This window comes from Varanus komodoensis, unplaced genomic scaffold, assembly GCF_004798865.1.
Source record: "Varanus komodoensis strain SLA01 unplaced genomic scaffold, ASM479886v1 scaffold3, whole genome shotgun sequence".
NCBI classification, from domain to species: domain Eukaryota; kingdom Metazoa; phylum Chordata; class Lepidosauria; order Squamata; family Varanidae; genus Varanus; species Varanus komodoensis.
In genome coordinates, this window is record NW_025335761.1 from 19,014,478 (window position 1) to 19,040,001 (window position 25,524).

At 40.4% G+C, this 25,524-nt stretch overlaps 3 protein-coding genes across 5 annotated transcripts in view; all 3 read left to right on the plus strand.

The window, feature by feature from the left end:
* PLA2G4F (phospholipase A2 group IVF) overlaps positions 1–5,716 on the plus strand; it is a 34,478-nt gene extending 28,762 nt beyond the window's left edge. Inside the window, exons 17-20 of the mRNA XM_044436843.1 lie at positions 463–657; positions 930–1,096; positions 2,702–2,888; positions 3,936–5,716. Coding sequence (XP_044292778.1) covers positions 463–657; positions 930–1,096; positions 2,702–2,888; positions 3,936–4,162 — 776 coding nt within the window. The 3' untranslated portion in view covers positions 4,163–5,716. The remainder of the gene's footprint in view (positions 1–462; positions 658–929; positions 1,097–2,701; positions 2,889–3,935) is intronic.
* Positions 5,717–23,336: 17,620 nt separating this feature from the next.
* Positions 23,337–25,278, plus strand: LOC123026811 (cytosolic phospholipase A2 delta-like). Its single transcript, XM_044436856.1, has 3 exons — positions 23,337–23,478; positions 24,515–24,651; positions 24,889–25,278. Exons 1-3 carry the CDS (start codon positions 23,337–23,339, stop codon positions 25,072–25,074), a joined length of 465 nt encoding a protein of 154 aa, XP_044292791.1. The 3' UTR covers positions 25,075–25,278.
* LOC123026808 (cytosolic phospholipase A2 delta-like) overlaps positions 23,470–25,524 on the plus strand; it is a 28,426-nt gene continuing 26,371 nt past the window's right edge. For all 3 annotated transcript variants that reach the window (XR_006415386.1, XM_044436852.1, XM_044436853.1), the window contains exon 1: positions 23,470–25,020. The gene's annotated coding sequence lies outside the window, so the exon portion shown is untranslated. The remainder of the gene's footprint in view (positions 25,021–25,524) is intronic.

Consider the following 25,524-nt stretch of genomic DNA (forward strand, 5'->3'; position numbering starts at 1 on the left):
GTTGATTGAAAGGTCGACAGTTGGAATCCCCAAAATGGGGTGAGCTCTTGTTGCTCAGTCCCAGCTCCTGCCATCCTTGCAGTTCGAAAGCATGCAAATGCAAGTAGATAAAAAGGTACCCCTTCGGTGGAAAGGTAACAGCGTTCTGTGCACTTCGGTGTTTAGTCATGCCGGCCACATGACCACGGAGACTGTCTGGGGACAAACGCCGGCTCCCTCGGCTAGGTAACGGAGATAAGCACCGCCCCTAGAGTCAGGCATGACTGGACTTTAATATCAAGGAGAAACCTTTACCTTTACAGTATAAAAACCTGCATCTTGTACACATCCTTAGAAGGGGCACAGTGTATCTAGATGCTAACTGAAATTTCCGGTTTTCCTAACACTAAAGATGCCTCACAGGTTAGATTGGATAATTACATTTTTACTATAATCATACTTCTGTATGGTTCATGTTTGCAGATGACTGTCGACGATTTCATTTTCGGGATCCCATGAGGTTGAATACTCGCCTTGTTATACCAGGTGGACTTATGATACAAATTTTCCAGGATTTCTTCAAGTCTCGTGTCACTGCTGGAGAAACTTTCAATTTCATGCATGGCTTGTATCTCCACAGAGATTATGTCAGCCTCAATAAGTTTGTTGTCTCAAAAGGTAATTTTTTTGGTGGTAGAAAAAACTGATCATCCCAAAGGTTTTTAAATCAGTACATGCAACTCATGTATGTACAGAAAGCATCTGTTTACTTAGTGGAAGAAGTCTAATGAAATATGGTCAGAGACTGGATCCGGGCATGGTTTCCTTTTCTCAGTAGAGGAGAATAAATTTTAAATATGTTAATTTCCACTGAAGTTCTTTACTGATCTTCTATTTTAACAAAGTTAAAAGAAATGTATGTGGTGTTTTACTATATTGCTTTTGTTCAGGCACTCATCTGGATGCTTTTCCAAATATGTTGACTCCAATGGAAGAGAATCTGTACTTAGTGGATGGTGGCTTTTCTATCAATTCTCCCTTTCCCTTGGTGCTCCAGCCAGAAAGAGATGTTGACATCATCCTATCATTTAATTACTCTTGGGAAGCACCATTTGAGGTGAGATATTTAGAAGAAGCAGATCTGCCATCCAGTTCCTGATACTTCCCATACCCATCTATCTTGAATAGTAGAAAATCCTGGGCAAACACAAAATAAAAAAATCTTCCCAAATGTTAGTTTTATGTAATGTAATTACTTTCAGTGGTGTAGTGCAGCTGCTCTTCATGGTAGCCCCCTGGCTATGGACATGGAGAGTCCAAAAATATTGCTTGTGCTGCTCTGTTGACCCATAGCTATATACTTAATGCCCAGTACATTAGAGTAAGCAGACAGTCATAGAATGGAGAGCTGGAAATGGGCATTTTGGACTTTGGCTGGAAAGAGCTGGATTTGCATCCTGAATCTCTGAGTTCACTGGAATACCTTGAATGAGTTGCAGTCTGAGCCACCCCTACCTTGTTAGGGTTAGGGTTGTTATTAATATTATGTATATTATGTGAGATAGTGGAGAAAAATACTGAAGCCCCAGGTAGTGTGCAACTTTCCTTTTATGATGTTGGTGAGGCTCATTTTGAACTGGTGATAGTAGAGTGCAAGACTTCCTAATGTATGTTTTATTTAAGGAACAGATGACTGTGTATCTAGTTCCAGCCGTGTTCATTTCCATCACCTCCAGACCTATTATAAAGTTAATGGGGGTTAACTCCAGCAGCCTGGTCCAGCCAAGGCATCTCACTTCAGATGTGAAGATACTTAGGATGAAACAAACCCACCCAGGTCAAAGATGATGTGCAGTTTATTGAATGCAGAGATGACATATGGAAGCAGAATATAAGCAAATGAAAGCTTACTTGCACTTCCCTTTCTTTGGCTGTATTGGTTCTTTAAATAGGCTAGGGGGTTCTCTTTAGTTTTCTGATTTTGCCTGGGTGAGCAGCAAAGCAGTGCTCTGTGGGCCAAGAACAGAAGTCAGAGCCTTTTTCCATGGATTTAAAGTTCCTCTTTCCCACTAGTGCAGAGTCTGTCGTGTCGCATACAGACTGTACTCACTCCACTTCCGTGGAGCCAAACTGCTTCATTGAGGCAGCAGCTTGGTTCCCTTAGCAAATTATCCCTGTTATTTACAGAATAATTGCAGAAGGCAGTTTTGAGGCAATCATCTCTGGTGGTATTCTTCCTAACAAAATGAAGGCAAGAAGGCCTTGGCATGCCTCCAAAAAACTGGGACTATTTACTGCACCATTTACTGGGAAAGTTCACGTACTACCTGTAGAAAAGGAGAAATGAGTCCCTTTTCTCAAATCATGATTATCTGGGGATTTGCTAGCCTTTCACAGGTCAGGATATGTTCGGCCTTTCAGAAGCTTACAAAGTAGGAAATACTTGCAGTTTGAGTTTGACATGTATAAGGTGGGCTGCCTACTGGATTTGGCCAGCAGGTACCCAGGGACCCCTCTGCATCAGCCCACCCTGCCTAATTTGCACAAACTGGGCTGCTGAGGTTAAAGACAAATAATGAGTACAAGTAGGTCTCCACATTATCTATGAAATAATTTTAATAAAAGGGGGCATGACTGGGGGAGGTGAGGTGCTACTTTCAAATAAAGGGGAAAGATCGTCATTATTGGTGCATAATTTTCTTTTCTCCCTCTCTGGCTACAGGTCCTGCATTTGACTCAAAAGTACTGTGAAGAGCGGGATATTCCATTTCCAGAAATTGTCTTGAACAAAGAAGATGAAGAAAATCCCAAGGAATGTTATGTGTTTATGGATGCTGAGAACCCAAAGTCTCCCATTATCCTTCATTTTCCTTTGGTTAATGACACATTCCACAAATTCAAAGCACCGGGTATTTAAATATCCTTCATTTTCATGTAATTTTTTGTGATTGCCAGGCAGAATATTGATTTACTGATCACTTTGAACTTAGATTTTGGTGTGGTCGTGAAGCTATTGTAGAGCACAGCCAAAGTTTCTATTTAAGTGACAGGATGAACTCTGTGTCCTCAAAGCAGGCTATTTTAAGTAGTGAAACTTATAAATTTGAATAGAAAATTACTAACCCTTATATGAATAATGCTGTACCCTACCAACCAGTTCTGTCATGCAGTTCTGGAGATCTGGAGAATTAATATTTCAGTAATTTACTGTATAATTACTTAGTTCTAAAGGAAACTTTCCCAACCTTGAGTTAGTCCTGATGCAGCTCAGCCAGACATGGTTCTCCCGAAGGTGGCAGTTCTGGAGGCCCCTGTTGGCTGCTCACTCACTGTGGCAAATGCCGCCGTGGAAGGCAGCTGGCAGTGCTCTCTGGGACACCTGCTGGAGGAGGTGCAGTGGCCCCCTGGTGAGGATGGGGAGAGAGTGCTGCAGTTCAGGGCTCCTCTCGCTCCGCTGCCTGAGGTGGGGGCTTTACCTTCCTTCGTGTGAGGGCCAGCTCTGCCTCACGTTGTTGACTGTCGCGCCACCATCCCTGATTATTAACTGTGCTGGTTGGGGATGATAGGAGCTGGAGGGTAGACCAGAAGGCTAATCTTAAGACATCAGTATTTACATATTATAAAGTACCCAGGTCTTAATTTTTATCTGAAGTTTCCAATAAAAATGTTTCCTCACTTTTGCCCCAACCAATTAAAACAAAAAAACCTTCACATGTTTGAACACATGTTTTTTTTCCATAATCCAGTACACAGTCTGGGAGGAGCATTCAACTTCATTCTGAAAACCATTTTTACAGTGAAGTTTTATAAATGAATTGTACCTCCAAAGTGGTAGAGGCAAACACATTGTTACTGTGGAAATTTTGCTTTAAGTGGCAGCTCCGTGGTAAAGATGAAGTAAATGTAATTTTGCATTGGCTGGCAGACCTCACACAATGTGCCTCCTTTGTCTGTAGGAATAGAACGTGAATTGGAAGAAGATAAATCCTTTGGTGATTTTGAAATTGGGGGAAAAGACTCACCGTATCGGACACTAAACTTCACCTATGAGCCCCATGAATTCAACAAACTGGTAGAATTGAATTGCTATAATGTACTGAATAACAAGGACAGCATTTTGGAAGCAATACGTGTGGCTTTAAGCAGGCGAAAGCAAAAAAGTAGAATGTCAAAAATTCCTTGAAAAATGGGTTGTGAATGGATTGCAGAGCTTTATGTGATGTTCAAGTAGGACTAAAAGACCCTGCAAAGTGTTCTTTTTACATGCATGGATATTGCACTATTAAATTCTCTATAGATTACACATAAAACGTGCATCCATATTCAGAGAAAACTGGCTTTTTCATTTTTCTGATGTTGTTTCTCTGAAGTAAGCAAAAGACATAGTGAACAGACATGGCATCAGTCTTCCAGTATTAAAGGGTCTAGTATTTAAGTCTCAGCATATCCACCAGGATAAATATTCTCTCTCCAAGTTGAGAATTCAGGGACATACCAAATATTGAGTGATCGTGCACTTTTATGGTATACTTTTCAGCTACACTCTTGAACTGAATCTCTTCCAGGGTGCATACAGATGCAAGACTCCTAGCATCACCAGTGAGAAGGCCTTGTATAGACATTCCATGCTTTCTTTCTTAATGGATTCTCTGCAGTAAAAGACAGGACAGAAAAATTAGTGGAAATATGTGGGAGATGGACAAACTGAAGATGCCATTGACTTCAGTAACCAGCTTCTGCAAAATCCTGTGAATGAAGCAGGGTGATGCTGTCATAAAAGCCTTGCCTGAAAGCACCCATAGAAACAAAACTAGCCAGCAAGTGTTTTCTTTTTCTCTTGACAACCATCAGATTTTGTTGAGTTTTCCAGACGTGATTTGATAATTGAATCATAATGAAAATTATGAGGCTTTGTTCACTGAGCCTCAAAACATAGGCACAGTTAAATTTGCTGACATTCTCGATGTTATTCATTCTGAGCAAGAAAAATATCTGGGCAATTTTTTTTTCCGACTTTGACAGCATGTGCTTTGGATTCTAGTGAAGTCACAAATTATCTTGTTCACTTAATGTGAAACTAAGGCATTTACAATTTTATTAAAGGGGAGGCTCTTTTAGCACCTCAATTTTAAAATTCTAGGCTTTGTCCTGAACTTGATTTGCCAGTTTTGTACTTGCTAAAATGTAGAGGCTGGATAACAAACCTTTTTATTTGTTCTTCCCTGAGAAGATGAATTTTTTCAGCAGGTGAAAGACGAATGAAGATTTTTTCTTTTTGGTCTCATGGGGGCCTAGTTTCTTAAAAAATCACTGGGGAAAATCTCTATACAGAGCTTACTTTCTCTACCCCATAGTAACAGTGTTCAGCAAAAATCTGCAAATTTTTAATATTATAATACTGACAAACTCTCGTATCACTAATAAACATGAAATCCAGTTTATGAATGTAAGTTGCTGCTGCTGCTAGAAATGAAATGCAATTATTTCATCTTGAATGATGTAATTAATTACTACACTGATAACACCAGGTGATCTAGCTAACACTGTTGCATATGGAGGACTTACTATCTTAAGTAATTGTTTTGAGTTTGAACCATTGGGACAGAAATCTTGTTCATCCTTTTGAAATTCACAGAAAATGATACTTTATTTTTCACAAAGTTTTGCTTTAACTTTTGAAGAGAAATGTAAAATAGTACTTTTATATATAATAAATAAAATAACTCTTTATAAATAATATGTTTTCCATAATTTTGAGCATTTGTGTTTTCATTAAGTAAAACTGTGGGGTGCAGCATTTCCTGTAAATCGCTTTTTATAGGATACTGGCACAGACTATTTCTAGCTGGCCTGACAACCTATGGGGAGTATGCAAAGTTGGGGGGAACCCATTTAGAGAAGAATGTAACTTCTCTAAGATAGTTGTAGCGAGATAAGGCAGCCTCATGACCAGGCTAGAACCATGGCTAGCTGTATTTCAATTTAGAACTGTGTTCTCTACCTCAGGACCCCCGAGGTCAGTAGGTTTGAATTGGGGAAGATGGACTTTCTGCTTGAAGGATTTTAAGGTCCTGCTCTGTTGATCCAAAAAGGAAGAAGGATAGGCTCCTAGAATTAATTTTGCTTTGGACAGTTCAGAGATTTTATAGTGCCTTCTAGTTGCAGGTCTGCTGTTGTTTGCTTCTGCATTTGAGGAGTTCTGAGAGATATGGTCCACGGTAGTTTCCTAGACTAGGACCCAGTCCACAGAGAGTCCTAACTTAAGATCAAGTGTCCCTCCCTGGCAGTAGGAAACAAGGCCTGGGTGACTATCTGAACCCCATCCCTCTTTTAACATTGGAAAGTAATTAAGAAGACGGGCTTTTTTACCTTGGGATGGTAATGGTGATGGTAGTAAGATGCTACTTCTCAAGATCTATAAGAAACTGCTGGGGGATGTCATCCAGAGTTTTGGAGTGTGGTATCTTTATGGTGGAGATTGGCTCTTTCTCTTTGCCTTCTAGTGATCTACTGTAGAACACCGTATTGAGGGTCAGACTAGATGGCCCAGGAGACCCCTTCTGACTCGCTCTGTTTCTATGTTTCTATGAATCATTGCTTGGAGAGAGTTTGGTGATGGATGAGGGCAAACCATCTGAGCCTTAATCCAGATTCAATAGAGTTGCTGGTGGTAGGAAATAAACTCCTCTTAGATGAAGTTGCATTCTCTTTGAAGGGCCAAGTATATCAGTAACTGGGCAAGCTCAGGTGCTCATGCTGATCTAACTCAGACTATTGTGCCAGCTGTGACCTTACCTGGACAGATCTGATCTTGTCCCTGTTATTCTTGTATGGCTGATGTCCATCCTAGATAACTTCAAAGGCTGCTATGTGGGGACAAGCATTTAACGGCAGTTCAGCAACTTTAGCTGGCACAGAATGCTGCCACTTGGGACTTAGTGGAGGTTACATTGTGATTGGTTCATGTGGTTCACATTATCAGCTGAAATCCATCAAGACCAATTATTACAAGCCTTCAGAAAAGTCTTTCTCATGACTTTTTATTAGAGTTGTATTTTTCTGGGCTTGCCAGTGGTTTTACTCCAAAGGTTTTATTTCATTACTATACCTCCCAATAGCCAAAGGCTTTCTGCATTTTGGGGTGGTGGAGGAGCGAATGCTTGTTTTACTAGTCATTGCTTTTATTTATTCTTATGCTTATATTGTTTTAAACTTCTGAGTGGCCCTGATAAGTATTTAATCTAAAAATCTTACCTGGATTCAGTTTCCTTTGAAGGAGGTCACTGGAAGCTTATAGCATTTCTGTTTTAAAAGCTTTGTTTATACATGTACAAACAGGGCAAGCATAAGAAGTGGGTTCATAGCATTAACTTTCTCAGTAGATTCCTGTTCCTCATCAGATGTGTAGGGAACCCATAATGCCCCTCGATTTCCTGCTTTGTGGTAATAACTTATTTGTGGTGGGTGGCATTCATTTAGTCACATTTACTTTATTAAAGAGGTGTGTGTTGGTCTATTCTTTCCTACTTGAAATACTCACATATCACTTTTTTGTTAGAATAACCAAAATAATTTACAGTGGTTTAGGTCTAGACCTTTATTCCACCATCAAGAGCATGGCCTAGGCAGCATTCAGCTCAGGGGTTGTTCTCACTGGTGAAAGATGTGGAGACAACATCTTCCTGCAGAAGTTGTGGAGCCCTCGTTAACAGACTTTCAGACAGTGCACAGCAGCACCAGCTACATCCATCAGCGAACCTGGACACCTCCTGTAGATGAAAGGAACCCTTCCATTCTTAGAATGCAAAATATGAAATGAATCCAAAATGTTTTGTTTTAATATAAAAAGGAAGCGAACAAATAAAAATCACCTAGCTTATTAAAACACTCAACAGGTTAAACAACAAACCTTTTAAAGTACCGTGTATTAAGCCTATGTGCAGAATGATCTCCATTTATATATGAGAGGCATTGCTTGCACTTCAATATGTATATTTTTCTAAGCTGAGAACCAGTTCCATTCTAATACAAAAAGAATAGGATCATTTAATGAATGCATAATTTAAATTCCATAACAGCTCACACTATACAGGATGTTCATAAGTAAGGATCCTTCTCCACCCTTTCCTTATACCCGTAGTTATTAATTTCAGTAGCAAAATGATGGGTTGGACTGTTTTAGAACATGATACTCATTCTCTGCAGAAGAAGAGTTGTTAGAAAACAAGGGCGGGGAGTTATTCATCCACTGTTAAAAGCATTTTCATACAGTTTGAAGACTACTGGTGGAATCACTACTACCATTATATGTTTAAGCTTACTGCTGGTGAATTTTTTCTGCACAAAAGGCAGTAACAACGCACTAGTTGTCTATCACCACAAAACAGGCTTTTCCAGCCTGGTGTTGTCCATTCAGCATTCCCTTTGGCCATGGTGGCTGGGATCAATAAGAATTGTAGTCCAACAGGTATGGAGAACACCAGGTTGAGAAAGATTCTTGTAGGAAATAATTTCAGTGGGGATTTTGCTACATGAAGGCTTTAACCCACCACTTCACTGAGTCTTCTTCTGTTTTCACTGCAGGAGGAAATACACATTCTTTACATGCTTTGTTTACCCCGGATTTGTAGAGGCTCATTTAAGAACTAAAACCCCATATAAAGTAAAGTAGGTGTCCATGCTGTATGCTTTTAAGCATGCACAAAATGGGAACTTTGTTCCTTTTATATGAGGCTAAACTGTTTCTTGACTTTGTGATCCTTCAACTGTAGATATAGCAATATACATTCTTGAAGCCCTTTCTTAGTGGAAGGCCTTTTATGCAGATGGGTACATTTTTAACTGAAATGGGATGCTGCCTTATACATTAAGCTACTTGTCTTTCGAGCTCTGGAGTACAGAAAAGGTGGCCTGGGAGTTGCATGCAGCCCACTGGGGTCTTAACTACAGCCCTCTGACCACCACCCCAGGGCTACCAAATCCTGCACACCTGCAGATTTTCTCAAGAGGTTCAGAACTGATGGCAACACAGATGGAAATAAAGCCTAACATTGCCTGTTCGGATTGGCTGCGGCTCTCCAAGTCTCAAGCCTCAATCTTTGCCACTGGTTGCCACCTGATTCTTTTTAAAATGGTTTGAACCCAGGCCATCTTCATGCAAGGCATTTTCTCTATCAGTGAGCTATGGTGATTGCTCCTAATGAGTCCCTGGAATGCTTTAACATAGTTTAAACAGGCCGAGAGCCTCTTTGCCTGTGGGTCCATGGGGTGGAGTGCCATAACTGTACTTGGGCTTCTATATCCCAATAGTTTCCACTTACATGTCAGCACTGTTTAGCCACAGGTAGGATGACTTTGTTATTTCTTTAATTCAGAACAACACATGGAAATATAACTTGGTAGCAAAGCATGGAATTATACAGGCTTCTGTGTGGGGGTGGAATGGGGTGTGGGGAGAGGGGACAAAACCAAATCCCCATAGTGGGGCTGAAGCAAACCAAGAAAACATGCGAGAGAAAATCAAAACCAAAACCAAACCAAACTAGCATACATTTAACACATCACAGAGAGTTTTGAGTTTGGTCCCACAACAGTAGTTGAAATCCTAAATAAAAACAGTAGACATCCTAAATGATTTCAAATAATACAAATTGTTATGTGCCATCATGTTTCCTCTGACTTATGGTGACTCTATGAATGTGTGCTTTCCGAAGTTTCATAGCCCTTCTCAGCTCTTGTAAACTCAAGGCTGAGGGTTCTTTTATGGAATCAAACCATCTTATATTTGGGCTTCCTCTTCTTCTGCCTTGGATTTCTCTAGCATTATTAACTTCTCCAATGAGTCCTGCCTTCTCATGTTATGCCCAAAGTAGAATAGCCTCAGTTTTGTCTTTTTTCCTTCCACAGCAAGTTCTGACTTGATTTGATCTAGGACCCACATGTCCTACAAAGACCCTTTTGTCTTTCTGCCAGTCCCGGGTATTTGCAAAACTCTTCCAAATATTTCAAATTAGCCCATGCCATATCATAGTGGCAAGGGCAGCAAAGATTCATGGCAGGATGCTCACTTATACCCCACTGAACCCTCTGAGGATATCTTCAACTGTCACCACCTGGAACTGCCAGTTATATTCAGCTAGTCAGTTGCAAATATGATGGTGGCCCTATTTCAGCTCCCTGTTGCTGAGAGGTTAAGCTTGGTTAAGTTGTAAATGTAACCCTACTTATAAAGTTCAACTTGATACTTAAGTTCACCTCACTCCTTTTGTTCAGAAGGAGCTCTGTGAAGTCCATGTGAAGTCCTTTGTGTGTGTGTGTGTGTGTGTGTGTGTGTGTAAAAGAGAGACAGAGGGAGGGAGAACAATCTTTGAATGTCAGAACTTAAAAGTTATTAAATTGGTTGACTGAGTGAGTATGATGCATAATGAAGCAGTTTTGTGCCAGTGTTGATACGAGTCCCAGACAAAGACACATTTGGTAGCAGTTGAAGAAAACTCCTTGGAACTTGACCTCAGCTATAGTGACTCACTGTGGGTTGCACCAAGATACATCATGCCCCACAGGGTCCTTCCTACGGAAGGACCCTTCATACATGATATATGCTTCCAGTACATACTTATTTAGAGTTAAATATTATTTCCATGTCATCTCCTCAATAATTATAAAAATAACGTTCTTGTTTTTAGTTCATGAGAGTAATGATCAGGATGTTCAGAATCATTAAAAGAATCAGAACTAGAGCACAGCAAAGTTAGAGCATGCAGTCAGAAAGTGCTGGAGGTCTGGGGAAATTCCTAAACACCACAGTTTTCTTTAATCATTTTGTCATGATATGCTAATGTGAGGAGGAAGAGGAACTTCAGGATACTAGCATTGTGTAAAACAGCTTGGATGGGTTTGCATCTCATGCTAAACCACCCTGTGAATAAGCTGTGATGCATTAATTGTTCACTGAGCAGCCTATGGTATGCCCAACAGACAATAGGGCGTACCAAGGCTTGCTATCCCCCTCTTTCCCCTCAGCCTTCCTGCCACTTCTGGTATGTATCAGCACTCTTCTTGGCGGGATACATCTAGATAGATAAGATAAGATAAGACTGTATTACGGCCAAAGACCAGCTCCATTCAAATAAATAAATATATGTTTAAAAAGAAGGAAATACATTAAAGGATATCTGTCATAAAACCTCAGTCGGATTAGTAAATACTTTGACATAATATACTGCTCCCATAGTTCATATCAGTCATCTTGAGTAAGTGGCATTCCCAGACTTTGTCTTTTGTCCAACTAGGTAGAACCACACTACCTCAGGATCTGTCTTTGGGCACGCATCGCGGCCGCAAAGAATTTAACGACGCTGTATGTTAATGTTGGATTAGTGTGAGACAGCAGTATATCGATACATTGTTGTTCCATATGGCCTGGGAAATGATTCATCAGTGGGGAAATGAGTGCAGCACGAATAGCCCTGTAGAATGTGTACCTCAGCAGGACGTGCTCTGTAGTTTCTGTCTGTTCCATACCACAGGGACAAAGGTGCTCTTTTAATACTGTCCCTCCAAAACTGACAAGGGGAGTCCGTTAAGGTGGACCAAGGTAAAAGCCCTTCTGTGTTTGTGAAGTTCCAATTGTTTGCGGTACGGTGCAGTTATTACAATGTGCCTGTAGTCCTCCCTAAGATAGAATTCTGAGGCTCTATTGAGATTGCTTTGTCTCTCAGTGTCTGCTATGCGCTGCTTGATCGTTTCCATTGCCTTTTCAAAGCCCATATTTAGTACAGTCATCAGGGGAAGGCCCAAGAGAGCTACTTTCTGCTCTATTGATAAGATAATCCATCTTATTTCCCTCTCCCTGCTCCAATTGCTACCCCATTTTGTTCACCACCATTGTGGAATTGTGTTTATATTTTTCTTTTGAAAAAGTTGTTTTGTTGGTCTTATGCAAGTGCTCAGGTGTGCTGTAAGAGCTGTCCAATATCTGTTGTCTTGCTTGGTTAAATTCCTTGTCTGATTAAGTTGTCAAAGGGGGCAGTCAAGTGGAGTAGATGAAAAACTGACTATACTAGACTGCACTGATGTTAATTTTCACACAGTGGTCAGGGTCCCATTGGTAAAGTGGTGGGGGAGGGGTAGCAAACCAAAGTGTACCAAATGTGGGGGGACAGATGGACATCTCCCTCTTAACATTGTAATCTTTTTGATTTTACCTAAGCTGACAGTTCTCAATGTCCTTCACCATTTCAGCACTTCCCTGAGTCTCTAGCTACTTCAGAAAGGGGAGATTTTGGCTCCCTGCTTTTCATGGCTCCCTTTTGGAGCAAGTGCTGCTGCAGTTACTACAGTTTCAGGACAGTACTTAAAAAAACCCCAACATGGAAATCTATGCAAATATAATGATTGGGAAGTAAATAGTGGAAATTCACAGTAACTGTTCTGAAAAGGGTTCAGGAATTAGGATCTCCCCTTTCCACAGTAGCCAGAGAATTGGGGAAATGTTGAAAAAGTGGAGGATGCTACAAATCATATTGCACTTCAGTTTGGAATTGCTGTTATACAGTTATGCTTCCCACATTCCATCTGATGACTGAAAGCTCCATATTTATAAGACAGGTTCATGCAAGAGTTACACAGTCCATTTCTTTAAAGTATGCCTAAACGCCAGAATGTTTAGTTTTGTCAACCCATCTTTTTTTTTTTTTTGTTATCCTTGAAACATGACTGCAGCATCACAATAAGATTTTTGTTCCAGCATAAACGTGCTTAGGAATAAGGTCCTTAGCTGCCTTCAGTTCACAAATAATTTTAGTTCAATAAAATGGTTTCAATTGTTTTCAGCTGCATTAACTTTGGCCGTGTTGCTTCCCACTAAATTTCAGCATCTGGATTCTACAGCCTGGCATAATCTGTAGTAGCACAAGGAGTGAGCTGTGCTTCTTTGGGGGAAATATGGACTCATGCCCTGGATGTGGGACAGCTGACTAGCTCCATATTGTATCCTGGACCATAAACTGCTACTTTTTTGGCAATGTCAAGCCTCCTTGACTTTCATGTAAAGCCAAAGTAACTTTGCAATGGCCTTCATAGATAATGCATATCAGAAACAGAATTAACTTTCCAAGTAGACTTTCTGGGAGAAAAAATGTTTACCCTCTTCTCACCATCTTTAGAGCTGCACTGTGCTGTTGAAGTGCATATGGGGCACAGGAAATCCCTCTGTTGAAATTGGGGCCCAGGAATGGCATGAGAAGTCGTGCTGCCACCTCCTATGAAATGCTGCCCCAGAATAGCAGCTTGCAGGATCAACCCAGTCAATATATTGTAAATGACTTAGGAAAGCTTATATACTTCGAACATTCGAAAGTTCAAATTGTTAAGGTGGTACAACAGTCCAGATTATGTAATCCTACTAAGATCTGCTTTAGTCAAGTTGCCACGGTTGTTGTGAGAGCTATGAAAACAGCGTATATGCAAATCTACTTTGAGTTATGTTGTTTTAATGACTTTTTCTTAAAGGCATTTGTAAATCTATCTAGGAATGTGTTATTTGAAACTCCATGACATAATCCTGAGTGCACAAGGAATGCAGTTTACTATGAACCAGCAGTTCAGTTACCTAATACTACAATACTTTATTTGCTTAAATAAAGTGCTTAAATGTTATTCTCTTGGAAAATCCAGTTAAATGAATCATGTGCGTGAATGACATAAAGACTGGGCATAGCTTTTTATAAATAAACAAAAGTTTTTAAAAATCATCACATGCATCACCACAATATTTATTCACAGAAATCTTGTGCATGACTGCTCAGAAATATGTCGCACTGAATTAAATGGAGCTTATTCTTGGGTAAACATGCATAGGGCTGCAGCCTTAGGGTGCAATCTTGTGACCAGTAGTCACTCTCCAGACAGTGATGGGAAAAGGTGGAATCTCTGGCGCAACCTCGGTAAAAAAAACCCTCCTTGCCAATGGGCCATCTAATTGTTTGGGAGGGCAAGGGGGTGTATGGAGGCAATCAGAGCTTCCATGGATCTCCAGCCCTCCATTGGATGCTGGTAATCCTCTGAGTTCAGAGGACTAAGGGCACCCACATACAATAGTGTCCTGAGTGCATTAACCATTACTCATTAGCCAAATCTTTCAGCACATTTTGTTTTCGAAAAGGACTGTGTTTGGCATGACCAAGTCTTGTGGAAGAGAAACAGCTTGATATGTTAAGGTCAAACTCTGGCACCACCTTTGGAAGGAATTTTGTCTGGCCAACACCCAGGCCCCCATGGGCTGGGAGATCCTGGCATCTCTCAGCAGCTAATAGGCTGTGATGACAGCCCTGATTCATAGATTCAGTGCCAGCCAGGCAGTAAGTGAGGCACAGTTTATCCTTTGCCATTCTGCATATGAGTTGTGTGAGGACACAGAGAATACTTGGTTTGGTACAGGGAGGGAAGAAATTCAAGGCTGGACATTGGACAGGGCCATGTTCAGAGGGGCGAATGATAGGACCACATCCTGTATCTCCGTTCAAGGCTATAGGAATCCCAGTGTGTTTTGTACAAAAGTGGGCTTGTTTCACAATGGAGAACCAATTCAGTATGAGAAAGCTTTATATATGCATATATACCTCCAGGTATTGCTGCTATCTTTTACTATCATATAGGTCTTTTTTGCATTACCCCTGCAGTTTCTTAATTGCCAGAAAGAGGCTAAAACTTTTTCTTCAGTTAGCACACATTATTGCAGTAAACATATTTCCATCATAGCAGGTAAAACCAATCCATGGCGTTGTGACTGAATGTGTTTCTTTACTGACCAAACCATTTTTCTGTTTTGTAACTCATGTGGATATGCCTGAATATGTCTGTTAAAAACAAAACCTGCACAAATAAATTCTATATTTTTGAAATTAGCTCTTGGAAGCAGTGTTAGCAGTAGCTATTCGCTGCATTGCTGAAGCACAATGCGTAAATCCAGTGTGGATTACCTTTTCTAGTTAAGGACCCATGTTCATTGTTCCAGCACATGCAGGCAAATTCACATGTGCATATGAATGAGGATACATGGCAACAAAGAGATGACCTTTCATTGTTTTTTAATAGAACAAATATTCATTTATAGTAACAATTCAAAGTTGCCATGGATTGCTCTTAAAAATAGAAAAAGTGATTCCCTTTTGTAAGTGTTTCCTTTTGTCAGGTGCCAATCTGAAAATGGAATTAACCCAAAATGTATATGTGAAGCTGCCTTTAGTGAAGCTAGAGTCTAAAATGAATGCAGTTTCTGCTAAAATTGTACCATTTATAGGCCTGGCAAAGATGCAAACTACTGAAACGCAGACCTCCTTACTCAGCAAGGCCGATGATGAACATACAGAAGGACTTTGTTTCACCTGAACATAAGAGAGTATCTGATATAGTTAGGCGTACACACCTTCCTGGGACACTAATTGCACAAAGCCAAGTGTGGCGGGAGCTGGATTGGAGACATGACATACGTGCCTCAGTGTGGAGCAGTGGCATTGGACTTGGATACGAGAAGCCCAAGTTTCAGGAGAAGCACTTCCTTGGATGCTGCTGAATTTGCAGTACGTTCCAGCCAATGCAAACTGATCAAAGAGGTGATCAAAAGAACCCAAAAAATCAAGAGGAATCTAACTACAGTCTTTTAAAGTGGGCCAGGCAGGACTGGCTTGGTGATACAAAGCTGGTGGTGTAGAGGTCATGATCAAAACACATTCATCAAGTTAATGAGCCAGCTACATGGGGATTGCGTTCTGTTCATGCTAGGAACTGATTTGAGACTGAATATCCCTTCTCCCTTCCCTACCAAATACAGTTAGCTCTACTCTCAGGAAGATTCCTGCTGCTAATGGGCCAGATGATGGGAACGCCAGATGTTACTTAATTGGCTAGCCCTCTTGACCTGGCATCAGACAACAGAACTTATTAGACTACATCGCTCCCTCTCTGACCCTCATGCTCTAGAGCAGTGATGGCGAAACTTTTAGAGAGTGAGTGCCCAAATTGCAACTCAGAACCCACTTATTTATTGCAAAGTGCCAACACTGCAATAAAACCTGAATTTGCTGACCACCAGCACAAGGAGGCAATGTTCCACTGACCACCAGCTTTTGGCCGGCTCTGAAAAAGGCGTCTGAGTGTATTTCCTACCGGCCATGCGAAAGCTCGGCGAGTCATGGCTAATGAGTGACGTTGTTGCCTGGCGCCCTTAATCTTTCCGAATATGTGCATGGCTGCTGGGGTGATTGCGTGCCGCCAGAGAGGGCTCTGCGTGCCCCTTCAGGCACCCGTGCCATAGGTTTGCCATCACTGCTCTAGAGTCTCCCCCTGTCCCCAAACGAGAAGTGATCTGGTTTTCACCAGCTGCTTATCTTAAAGCTTGATGGCCTTGGGACCTCTGCTAAGAATTTTGATCCTGCCTTTTCTTCCATTTCAGATTCATGGTCTGAGGCATCCATCATGAAATGATGTATTTTAGAAAAAGTAGACCCAGTCCTTACACAGTGCAGAATTTACAGCAACTAATCCTCTTAGCTTTAGGAGAGTTTAAACATGCAAATACCTATGGGATTTGTCTGCTGGCATAAAAGCTGCCTTCCTATAGTTTCCCCACTGGATTTCTTACTTTTATTTCCCTTATGTTTGCTCATCTTTCAACTTCCCAGCAGGATTTCTCACATCCTCCAGGAAAGATATTGAGAAGGAAGGTTGATGTGCCAACTGTGCAGATGTGGATCATCTTACAGAGAGATTACTGAAGTTCAGTTTCTAAGATGTACTGCTCCAGCAGGATAGCTACCATTCACTAATAGCCTGGGTGTACGAGGTGGAGTGGTTGGAAAGATAGATCTAAGGGAGGTCTCAGCTGCTGAGCTCGAATGTAGCTAACATTATTTTAGGGGGAACCAAGCCACAGTAGGGTTGTCTCCAACTTCTCTCAATGCCCCTCTCTTCCCAAAACCTTTCCCCCTAAACTTTTGGTGGCATGTATTCCTCAATTTCTATGTAAGGTTACTTGCACACATGACGTATCTGTGAACACTGTAGGATTTAATAAGAACAACAGTTTTGACATGGCTTGGGTTAGCATTTGCAAAAGTACTAAGGTCAGATTTGGTAACAGGGAACAGGATGGGAACTCTGGAATTTTGTTTTCTACTGAAGTGCATAATTCAGTTGGCCACACCGTAAAAATACAGTGTAAACCTGTAACAAATAATAATCCAAGCCCTTCTATTTATATGTGAATGAACACTCTTTCAAAGTATTTCTTTAAAAAATCATCTAAAGGGTGGGGCTGTTTCTGTGTATATTACAACTATTTCCAAGTTCAGTCACTTTAGAGGCAGCCAGAGCTAGGATCCAGCCAAGAAACCATTTTGCTCAAGCACATCCACCTGACGTTTTTGCTCATCTAACTTCAGGAGGCCACAAGATGTCTGAGGAGCCATCTACTACTGATCAGAAGGTAAATTTAAGATGTAACTATCCAATCAGTTGTGGTTGTTTTATGTGGATGTCTAGTCATATCACCTTAGGAGTCAAATGGAGGGATGTTTGTTGGGGTATATTGTGTGTGTCTGTGTGTGCATGTGCATGCAACAGTTCTTAGTATGTCAGACACTGCTGGGTCAAGACAACATCACTTGAGAGGCTCCACAGGAATGTTAGCACATGAAGAAGTTGGGCAGAAATAGATAATGCAATCTGTAGCATTGTACAGTTGTCAGATAGTAAACTGGAGGAGGCACCTGTAAAAGACCATCCCTGCATCTGCATTTTGAACTTCTCACCAGTGAAGAGAAGGGGCTCCATAGACAAGATGCCTCCAGTGGCCTCCCTTGCTGCTCACTGGTATGGGAAAGTATCTTACATACCATGTATCTCCACAGGGACAAGGGATGTCTCTTTTCTGGGTTATGATAATGTGGGAGCCCTATTTGGTGTCTAGGAAAGGGAAATTAGATTTATTTTATTTCAATTATGTGTTCTCTATTGAGAACTAATTTGGAGCTCTGGTGCTAAAAACCACAAAGTGAACAGTATTAGCAAGTACCATAAGTACAAAATCCAAAAATATGTTTGTGTTTTAGTGTATGAATTCTTTTGGTTTCATAGGTCCAGTTTCTGCTTGCTTCTCTACCAAAGGCTTCTACCCTAGTTGTAGAAGGGTCAGAGAGGTGGACAGAATGAACATGCCATTAACAGTCAGAAATGTAAATGTATAAAAAGTAACAACCACAATCCCTGTGACCTATATCCACAGCCTAGTGACCTCCAGATATTTTGGGCTTATACCATAAGGTTGAGTGTCCCTCTTCATCCTCCATATAACTTTACAGCAGGCAATATAATCACAAGATATAAATAATAAAGGTTTGAAGAGTGTGGCTCTAAGAGATAATAAGTGAAACACATGGCAATTCTGATGTGAGGAGAGATTGCAATTGTGCTTGACCAAATATTACGAAATAAGTTTATGTAGGTAAAGATGGGCTTTTAGCTTCATAACATTACATCAAATTACCGCTTTTTAAGCTTTTCTCTTTTTGGGAGGAGTATTGTGGAAAATTCCTACCTAATGCCTACTGCCATTCAAGGAGCCTAAATGTCCTTAAAGAGAAGTACTTGATAAATAGCTTGCTTGTGAAGTTCTTGAGAACAATGGGAGTGGAAGAAAGCCTTCACACAGGTTTTTGATGCTATAATCAGTAGTGGGCCAGCTGTGCAGTTGTAGAGAGGGGGGCAAATGACCTTGGTTTTGGGGTGGAACACTGTAGAACAGGGAAGGTCTGAGAAGGAGAAGTGTCAGTTCAGTAACAAGTAAAGTGTTTAGCTGGTGGCAGGCAGAATGAGGACCCCAGTTAAGTAACAACCAGTGTTTCCACTCTCTGGCCCACAAGCAGTGTGAACTTCCCTGAGGGTGGAGTCAAGCCTTTTATGAAAGGAGGGGAGGAAGGGGTCTTGGGAACAATCTTCTTATGAAGCACTTAGTATCAGAAGAACCTGTATAGCTCAAATAATGGACTGTATTCTGTTTAGATCTGCTAGAAAGGGAAAAAGGGAGAGAGGTGCTCATGACAGCAGCAGCCCAACCTAATAATACTAGCATCAGGTGGCCCTTTGCCTAGTTTGAAAGACCTCTGCCAGTATTCAGTCCAGGCTTTGGTTCCTTCAGTAGTAGCCTGCTGTGCAGAGAGGAAGAAAGCGAAAGAGCCCTGACAGGAAGAGGGACAGACAGGAAAGGGAGTGAGTGAAAAAGAGGGTGAAGGGATTGTACCACTTAGCACTGGCTCTGACAAAAGGATCGTAGGTTTTTGTCCCACCTGCCACTGGCTAAAAACTAAAAGAATTCCCAGAGGGAATGCTGCCTTCAGCAGAGAAACAGTTGCCTGAATCAGCTGTAGATCCTTGGTCTACGATTGCGACATTGCCTTGTCCCACTGAATTGTTCTCACATGAGCAAATGGTTTTTAAATTTATTTATTTTGCTTTAATGTATTTTTGCTTTAAAGCATTTTACCCCACTCTTTGATCTTAAAAATGTTCATAGAGCATTTTAAATATAAATATAAAATAAAAAAGAAATATAAAAAAGCCACAAAGAAAAATGACACAGGATCACAAAGGTGCCAGTTTATTTTATGCCCTCTTGATCAACTTTTTGGAGAATATGTCCATCTACAGGGACTAAACACAACTCCGTATCTCTAGTGCAGGCAGTCCTCCAAACACTGGGCAAATTGCTACACAATAAACTAGCAACTGCGTGATCCTATGTCGGTCTTTTTGGGCTTTCCCTCCTTACTCTTGGTGCTTACCACTTCTATCAAAATGACATGACACAAAACGAAGAATTGCAAAGGAAGATCAAAGAATGCAAAGGTTGTGCAGACCAGCTGGAATCAAGTCTCAACTTGTCTATCTCTGCTGGAGATTAAAGTAAAGAGCCAATACATGATGAAAGTTGCAGAACAATAAATAGAAAGGAATGTCTATTATATTCCTTGAGTCACAGTTTTAATAGCTGGTGCAAGATCAGATATAAACATTTTCCTACATTTAGCCCATGGAGATAAATACATTAAATTTTGCACAGCTCATGTTAGTGATCAAGAACTGATGTTTCTGTTGTATGATGCCTTTGACAGGTTACAGGATCACCAGGAAATAAATGATAGTATTTAATAGTGGTTTTATGTTTATAATTTATTTAAGAAAACATGGGGAGGGAGAAACCCTAGTATGAAGAGTGTAGGTTGTGGATGAAATGGTGTGGAATGGTTCAAAGGGATAACTCTAGAACGGTTCAGACTGAAACTTCTAATTAAAAGTTGCTTTAAGGTATATTGTAATCCTAATTTTTCCTCATATTCAGGGTTTCCTTTCTTCCCTAAAATTTAGAATAATTTAGCCAAGAATTTAAAACTAGATTCAAGACTATACTTTTATTTCATTTAATTATATGCTATTTTTCCACTGTGGAAAAAAATCATATCTGGAAATTCAAATAAGAAAAACAAATCAACCATTCAATAAACTGTAGTATAGAAATAATCTAGTCTTAAATAGATTAATGAAAAAATCTAGATTTAAAAAGTATAAAGCAAAACAGCAAATCTGGAACCAATCCAGTGTATTTAATTTTAAGAGAAGTCCAGTGCAAAGGTATCCAGTCCCTGTGCGAATACTGAGACTATGGACAATGTGCATCATGTTTCTTGCACATAGGATGGCCCCTGAAGCCTGTGATTGGGAATCATCCAGACTCACACATACCTGAAGTGCTACCAGCATGCTGGTGATACTCCCTTTGAACATTCTTCTGCATTTCTTTGTGTCCCTCCATAAGAACACATTCAATGCATTGCTAAATGTCTGCAGACTCCCTGTAACAAAGAGCTGATGTTCTTTTTTAATGAAAAGTTCTGATACTAGAGATTAAGACCTCTTTGGCTCCTGCTGCATTACTGTTTATATGTATAGGGAATGTTATTGTGTTGGATGAGTTCCTTCTTCCATCTGAAGTTTTTTTCTTCAAGAAAGTTGCATCATGCAAATCACACACACACACATACACACACACATTCAGCTTCAGTACAGTATATGGGTATGACACATGGCCATGTTATGTATTTTTAAAACTGTGATGCTGTGCAGAACCACAAAAGGCAACATGCTGAAATGGTGCTAAATTTCAAAGAAACTATCCGCTTGGAGGACCTGCCAAATCAGATTACATCATTTCAGATTTAAAAGCAATTTTCTTTTTAAAATTGTAGTTGTAAAACACCTCCAGGATAGAGAGCTACTTTCATGTTGGCAGGTGTTTCTTGCTTGGACAGTTTGTCTTAGTTTAACTCTCATGTTTTGGATTCTACTGTCATAGACTGGCAATGCCTCGTTCTGTAAATGGAAGAGAAAACAAGCAAAACAAGCCCATCATCCTTTCTGCCCTTCCCTTCCTTTCCTACTGCCATCAGGTGGATCACTTCCTTTCACTGACAGCCATCAAAGCTGCCTTAAAACTCTCTGGGTTTCATGTATCTACTTTAGGTTGGCTGTTAGATGTGTGATGAATCTCCCCTCCACAAAATGTAAAAGAAAATGCAAAGTCTAAATTTTACTAAAGAGAAATGTCAATAGGAAAAAGTTTTACAATCTGTATGGACAATCAACACATGTCTATATGAGCAAAAGGGGTAACAAAAACAAACAGGAATAAAGGCTAGCCAAGTCTGTATCCCTACTTTAGCCAGACCCTTTATTCAAACAGTATCTTACTGCAACTGGTTCAGCTCTCTCAATTAGTTATCTAGTTTTAGCAGAGCTGACTCTTTTCTATAGTATTCTGGCCTACCTTCCTTCCCAGCCTCTCTGCATTTTGCTTTTATCTTCTAATGTTAGGCGTTTCCATCCTAACTCCAATCAACCAGGATAGTCAATTTCTCCAAAGAGAAATTCTGTTTCTGTTTCCTGAATTACCTGAGGAAATATTTTTTCCTTTATTCCTCTGACCATCTGTTGAACTTTACAACCTCAGTTTATAATGAGAACAACTTTCTGGTCTCTTCATTCATATCATTAACCTTTTGGCTAAAACTGGCCAGCATGTGCACACTCTCACACACCTACACACACACGCACAGATGTGCGATTAAAAAAATGAAGTTCTGTTCCTTCATACCTACTAGCATACCTACTGAATAGGCAACTGTGTATTTGTTCTTATTAATTTTTCATTTGCTTCTTTTATTTGCATTTCTGTCTTTGATAGCCTGGTCAGCTTGAGATTACAACAGGGTGAAGAGAAGAACATGGAGAATCAATAACTTATGCCACCATCCTATCACCATCACCCTCAAAGCAATGCAAGCTTCCAAATGGAATGAGGTGTGGTAGAGGTGATCTCTACTGCTGCTCACCTCACAGCCAGATTTCATGTATGCAGCCACTTTTGGACAACTAACTTTAGTATCAGGGTAATGGAGGGAAAGGCACCAAGAGGAATCAGCCTGTCTCTGGGGCAGCCTTCTTCCCTCCACCCACCAGCATGCCCACTTTTCTCCCCTTTGAGGCATATTTGTGACCTTGGGGAAGGCAGTTGGCATGACACCTTTGGAATCCGGGCTCCAGGCCTGCAGGATCTTGGAGGTGGGACTCTGAATAATCTTCTTTGAAGATGGACCTATGCAAACACAATGCCAAAGGAGAGCAACTTGTGGAAATAAATGGAGAAAGACAGGCGACAGAATATTTAGATTCCTCCATACTTTGTGTGTAAACTGAGTTCTAACATCCCATTCACATTGCTGTTTAAGCTTTTCACATCCATGCCACGTCATGATTTCCTATACACTCCAAATTTCTCCCCCTTCCCATTTAAAGTAAAGGTAAAGGTAAAGGTTTCCCCTTGACGTTAAGTCCAGTCATGCCTGACTCTAGGGGGCAGTGCTCATCTCCGTTTCCTAGCTGAGGGAGCCAGCGTTTGTCCACAGACAGTCTTGGTGGTCATGTGGCCGGCATGACTGAACACCAAAGTGCATGGAACACTGTCACCTGCCCACCGAAGGGGTACCTTTTTTTCTACTTGCATTTGCATGCTTTCGAACTGCAAGGTTGGCAGGAGCTGGGACAGAGCAACAGGAGCTCATCCCGTTGTGCAGATTCGAACCGGCAACCTTTCGATCTACCAGCCCAGCGGCTCAGCGGTTTAATCCACTGCGCCACCTGCAGTCCCCGTTCCCATTTAGTGTGTATCTAATCTTAACATCACCTGGAGCACGGGAAGCTTTATTGGGAAATTCAGGTATGTTCATCTGTTCTGTTCCCTTTTGCTGATGTCTTGTGGAGCAGGCAATTCAGTCCAGCCCTGTGACTTCATGTCATGTCATGTCTTTGCTTGGCAGATTCAAGCCTGTCCAACTTCTCTGCTTACTGTGAAAATCTTGCAAGCTAGAAATATCACCGTAGGAGACTTGTGTGAGTACACCATCGCTTACAGATTGTCCAATGTCCTCCTTCCATAAAATTAGAACTTGTGAAAACAAAAACTAGAAAAACAAAACCAGGAAACGTTTCAACAGATGGTAAGAATAGATTTCCAAATTCAGACTCTGATCAGTAGCAAAGTATATGCTAAATCTGAAATCTGGTCCTAAAACTCAGTCAATTATTAGCAATTTACAAATTGCCTGCTATTGAAAAAAGTTATCTGTGAATGGGTGTGGGATGCAGGGATGGACAAAGTTGTCAGTTTAGGTTTCTCTCAGTTACTCATTTTTCCAGTCTTGGTTTTTCAATCTTGAGGAATTTCTCCACTCTCAACTTTGATTCATTGTTTGATAACTTTTCTAAAATTAAAATTCATATGATTTTTCCCTTGCACATTTCTTTGAATACAAGCATCTTCTCTGCATTTTTGCCTAACATTCATTTCTTTGCAAGCAATTTTCCTAATATAATGCATTTTGATATGATTTCTCCAAAAACACACATTTGGTATACTTTTCTTTTATAGGAAAGCTCCATTCCAAAATTTGGAGAAGTGCTAATTTTGAAGAACAACTGTTTTGATTTGTAGAGAGGCTTGAAAGTGTGAAATTAGGTAAATGTGCATTGAAATGCAAACCGAGGAACTGTTTCCTTACTGCTAGTGTGAGGGACTGTAGTTAGTACAGAACGCAGAGCCCCAGTGTAGACACGAAATCTGTCAGTGACGGTTAGGGTGTGGGGTGTGTGTATAAAGGACAGGATTTTGCCTTCATCCAGAAATGTCCCTAATACAGACTTTTACTTTTCCCTATAGAGGTGAATAGTGAACTTTCCCTTATATGATAGAAAGGAACCTTAGGCTGCTTGACCCTGAAGACAGTAGCACCAATTCCATCTAATTTCTTTATCTCTCAGGTCACAAATTTAATAGGATTTAAAGATGTACCCTGGAGGTGTTTTCCAATACTGGGCCTTTAGTACTTGGATTAGACTTGTAGTAAGAAAGTTTTTCTCTCTGATTTAGTGAGTGGAGCAGATTGCTATGTATCACTGAGGCTACCAACAGCTTCAAAGGAGGAAGTGAAAACAGAAACCATCAAGAATTCCAGTGTGCCTGTGTGGAATGAAACCTTCTATTTCATGATACAGAGGCAAGTGAAGGTAGGAAATCAGCATCTCTTGTCTTTGAGTCTCAGAGAATCTGTATTCAGAGCTTCTCAAGAGAATTGAGAGGGATGGATTTTGGATTGGCGTTCTTTGATCATGAAAATTAATGTATTACTAATTTTTTTACCCACAATACCTTCTCCTGTACAGATCAGCAGTTGATGAATTTGAAGCTTACAAGCATGCACAGGTTGTTGCAGTTCTTGTTGTGAGAAACTTTCTTATTTTCAGAACATTCTAGAACTGAGGATTTATGATGAAGACCCACTCACTAAGGATGATCTTCTTTTTACTGTTCTCTTTGATGTTGGGGAAGTCAAGCCTGGAGAGACATTCCTTGTAAATTTTATTCTGAATTCAGAGGTACAGCACCTTCCTCACATATTTGTTTCATATTACAGTGAAAGAGGATTGTGAAAGTGCATGCTTCACTAATGATGATTTTATCAGATGAAAATAATAGGAATATAGGGTCTCTCATGTCTGGAGAGGCCCAGGATGACAATTAACTATACATCCTTTCAATGGATACCTGATATACTGTAGTGAACCCATTCACTTAGTATGGCTCTTTATGCAGCTGCAGCTAGACCATTATATGGAAGAGATGAATATAAACAGGCCTGTGGGAACCTCTGTTTGCAGAAGTACAAAACAACTTTAGAATAGCCCCCCATCCCCATTGAGGAATTCATTTGACAACACTAGTTTTACTTTAAATTTGAATTTAATTTAATTTAGTAATTTAATTTAATTTGATTTTATTTTAATTTTTGTTGATATATTTATGATATTGTATCTTATTTTGTCTATATTTGAATTATATTATTTTATTAATGTTAATATTAATATTTTATTGAAATAGCT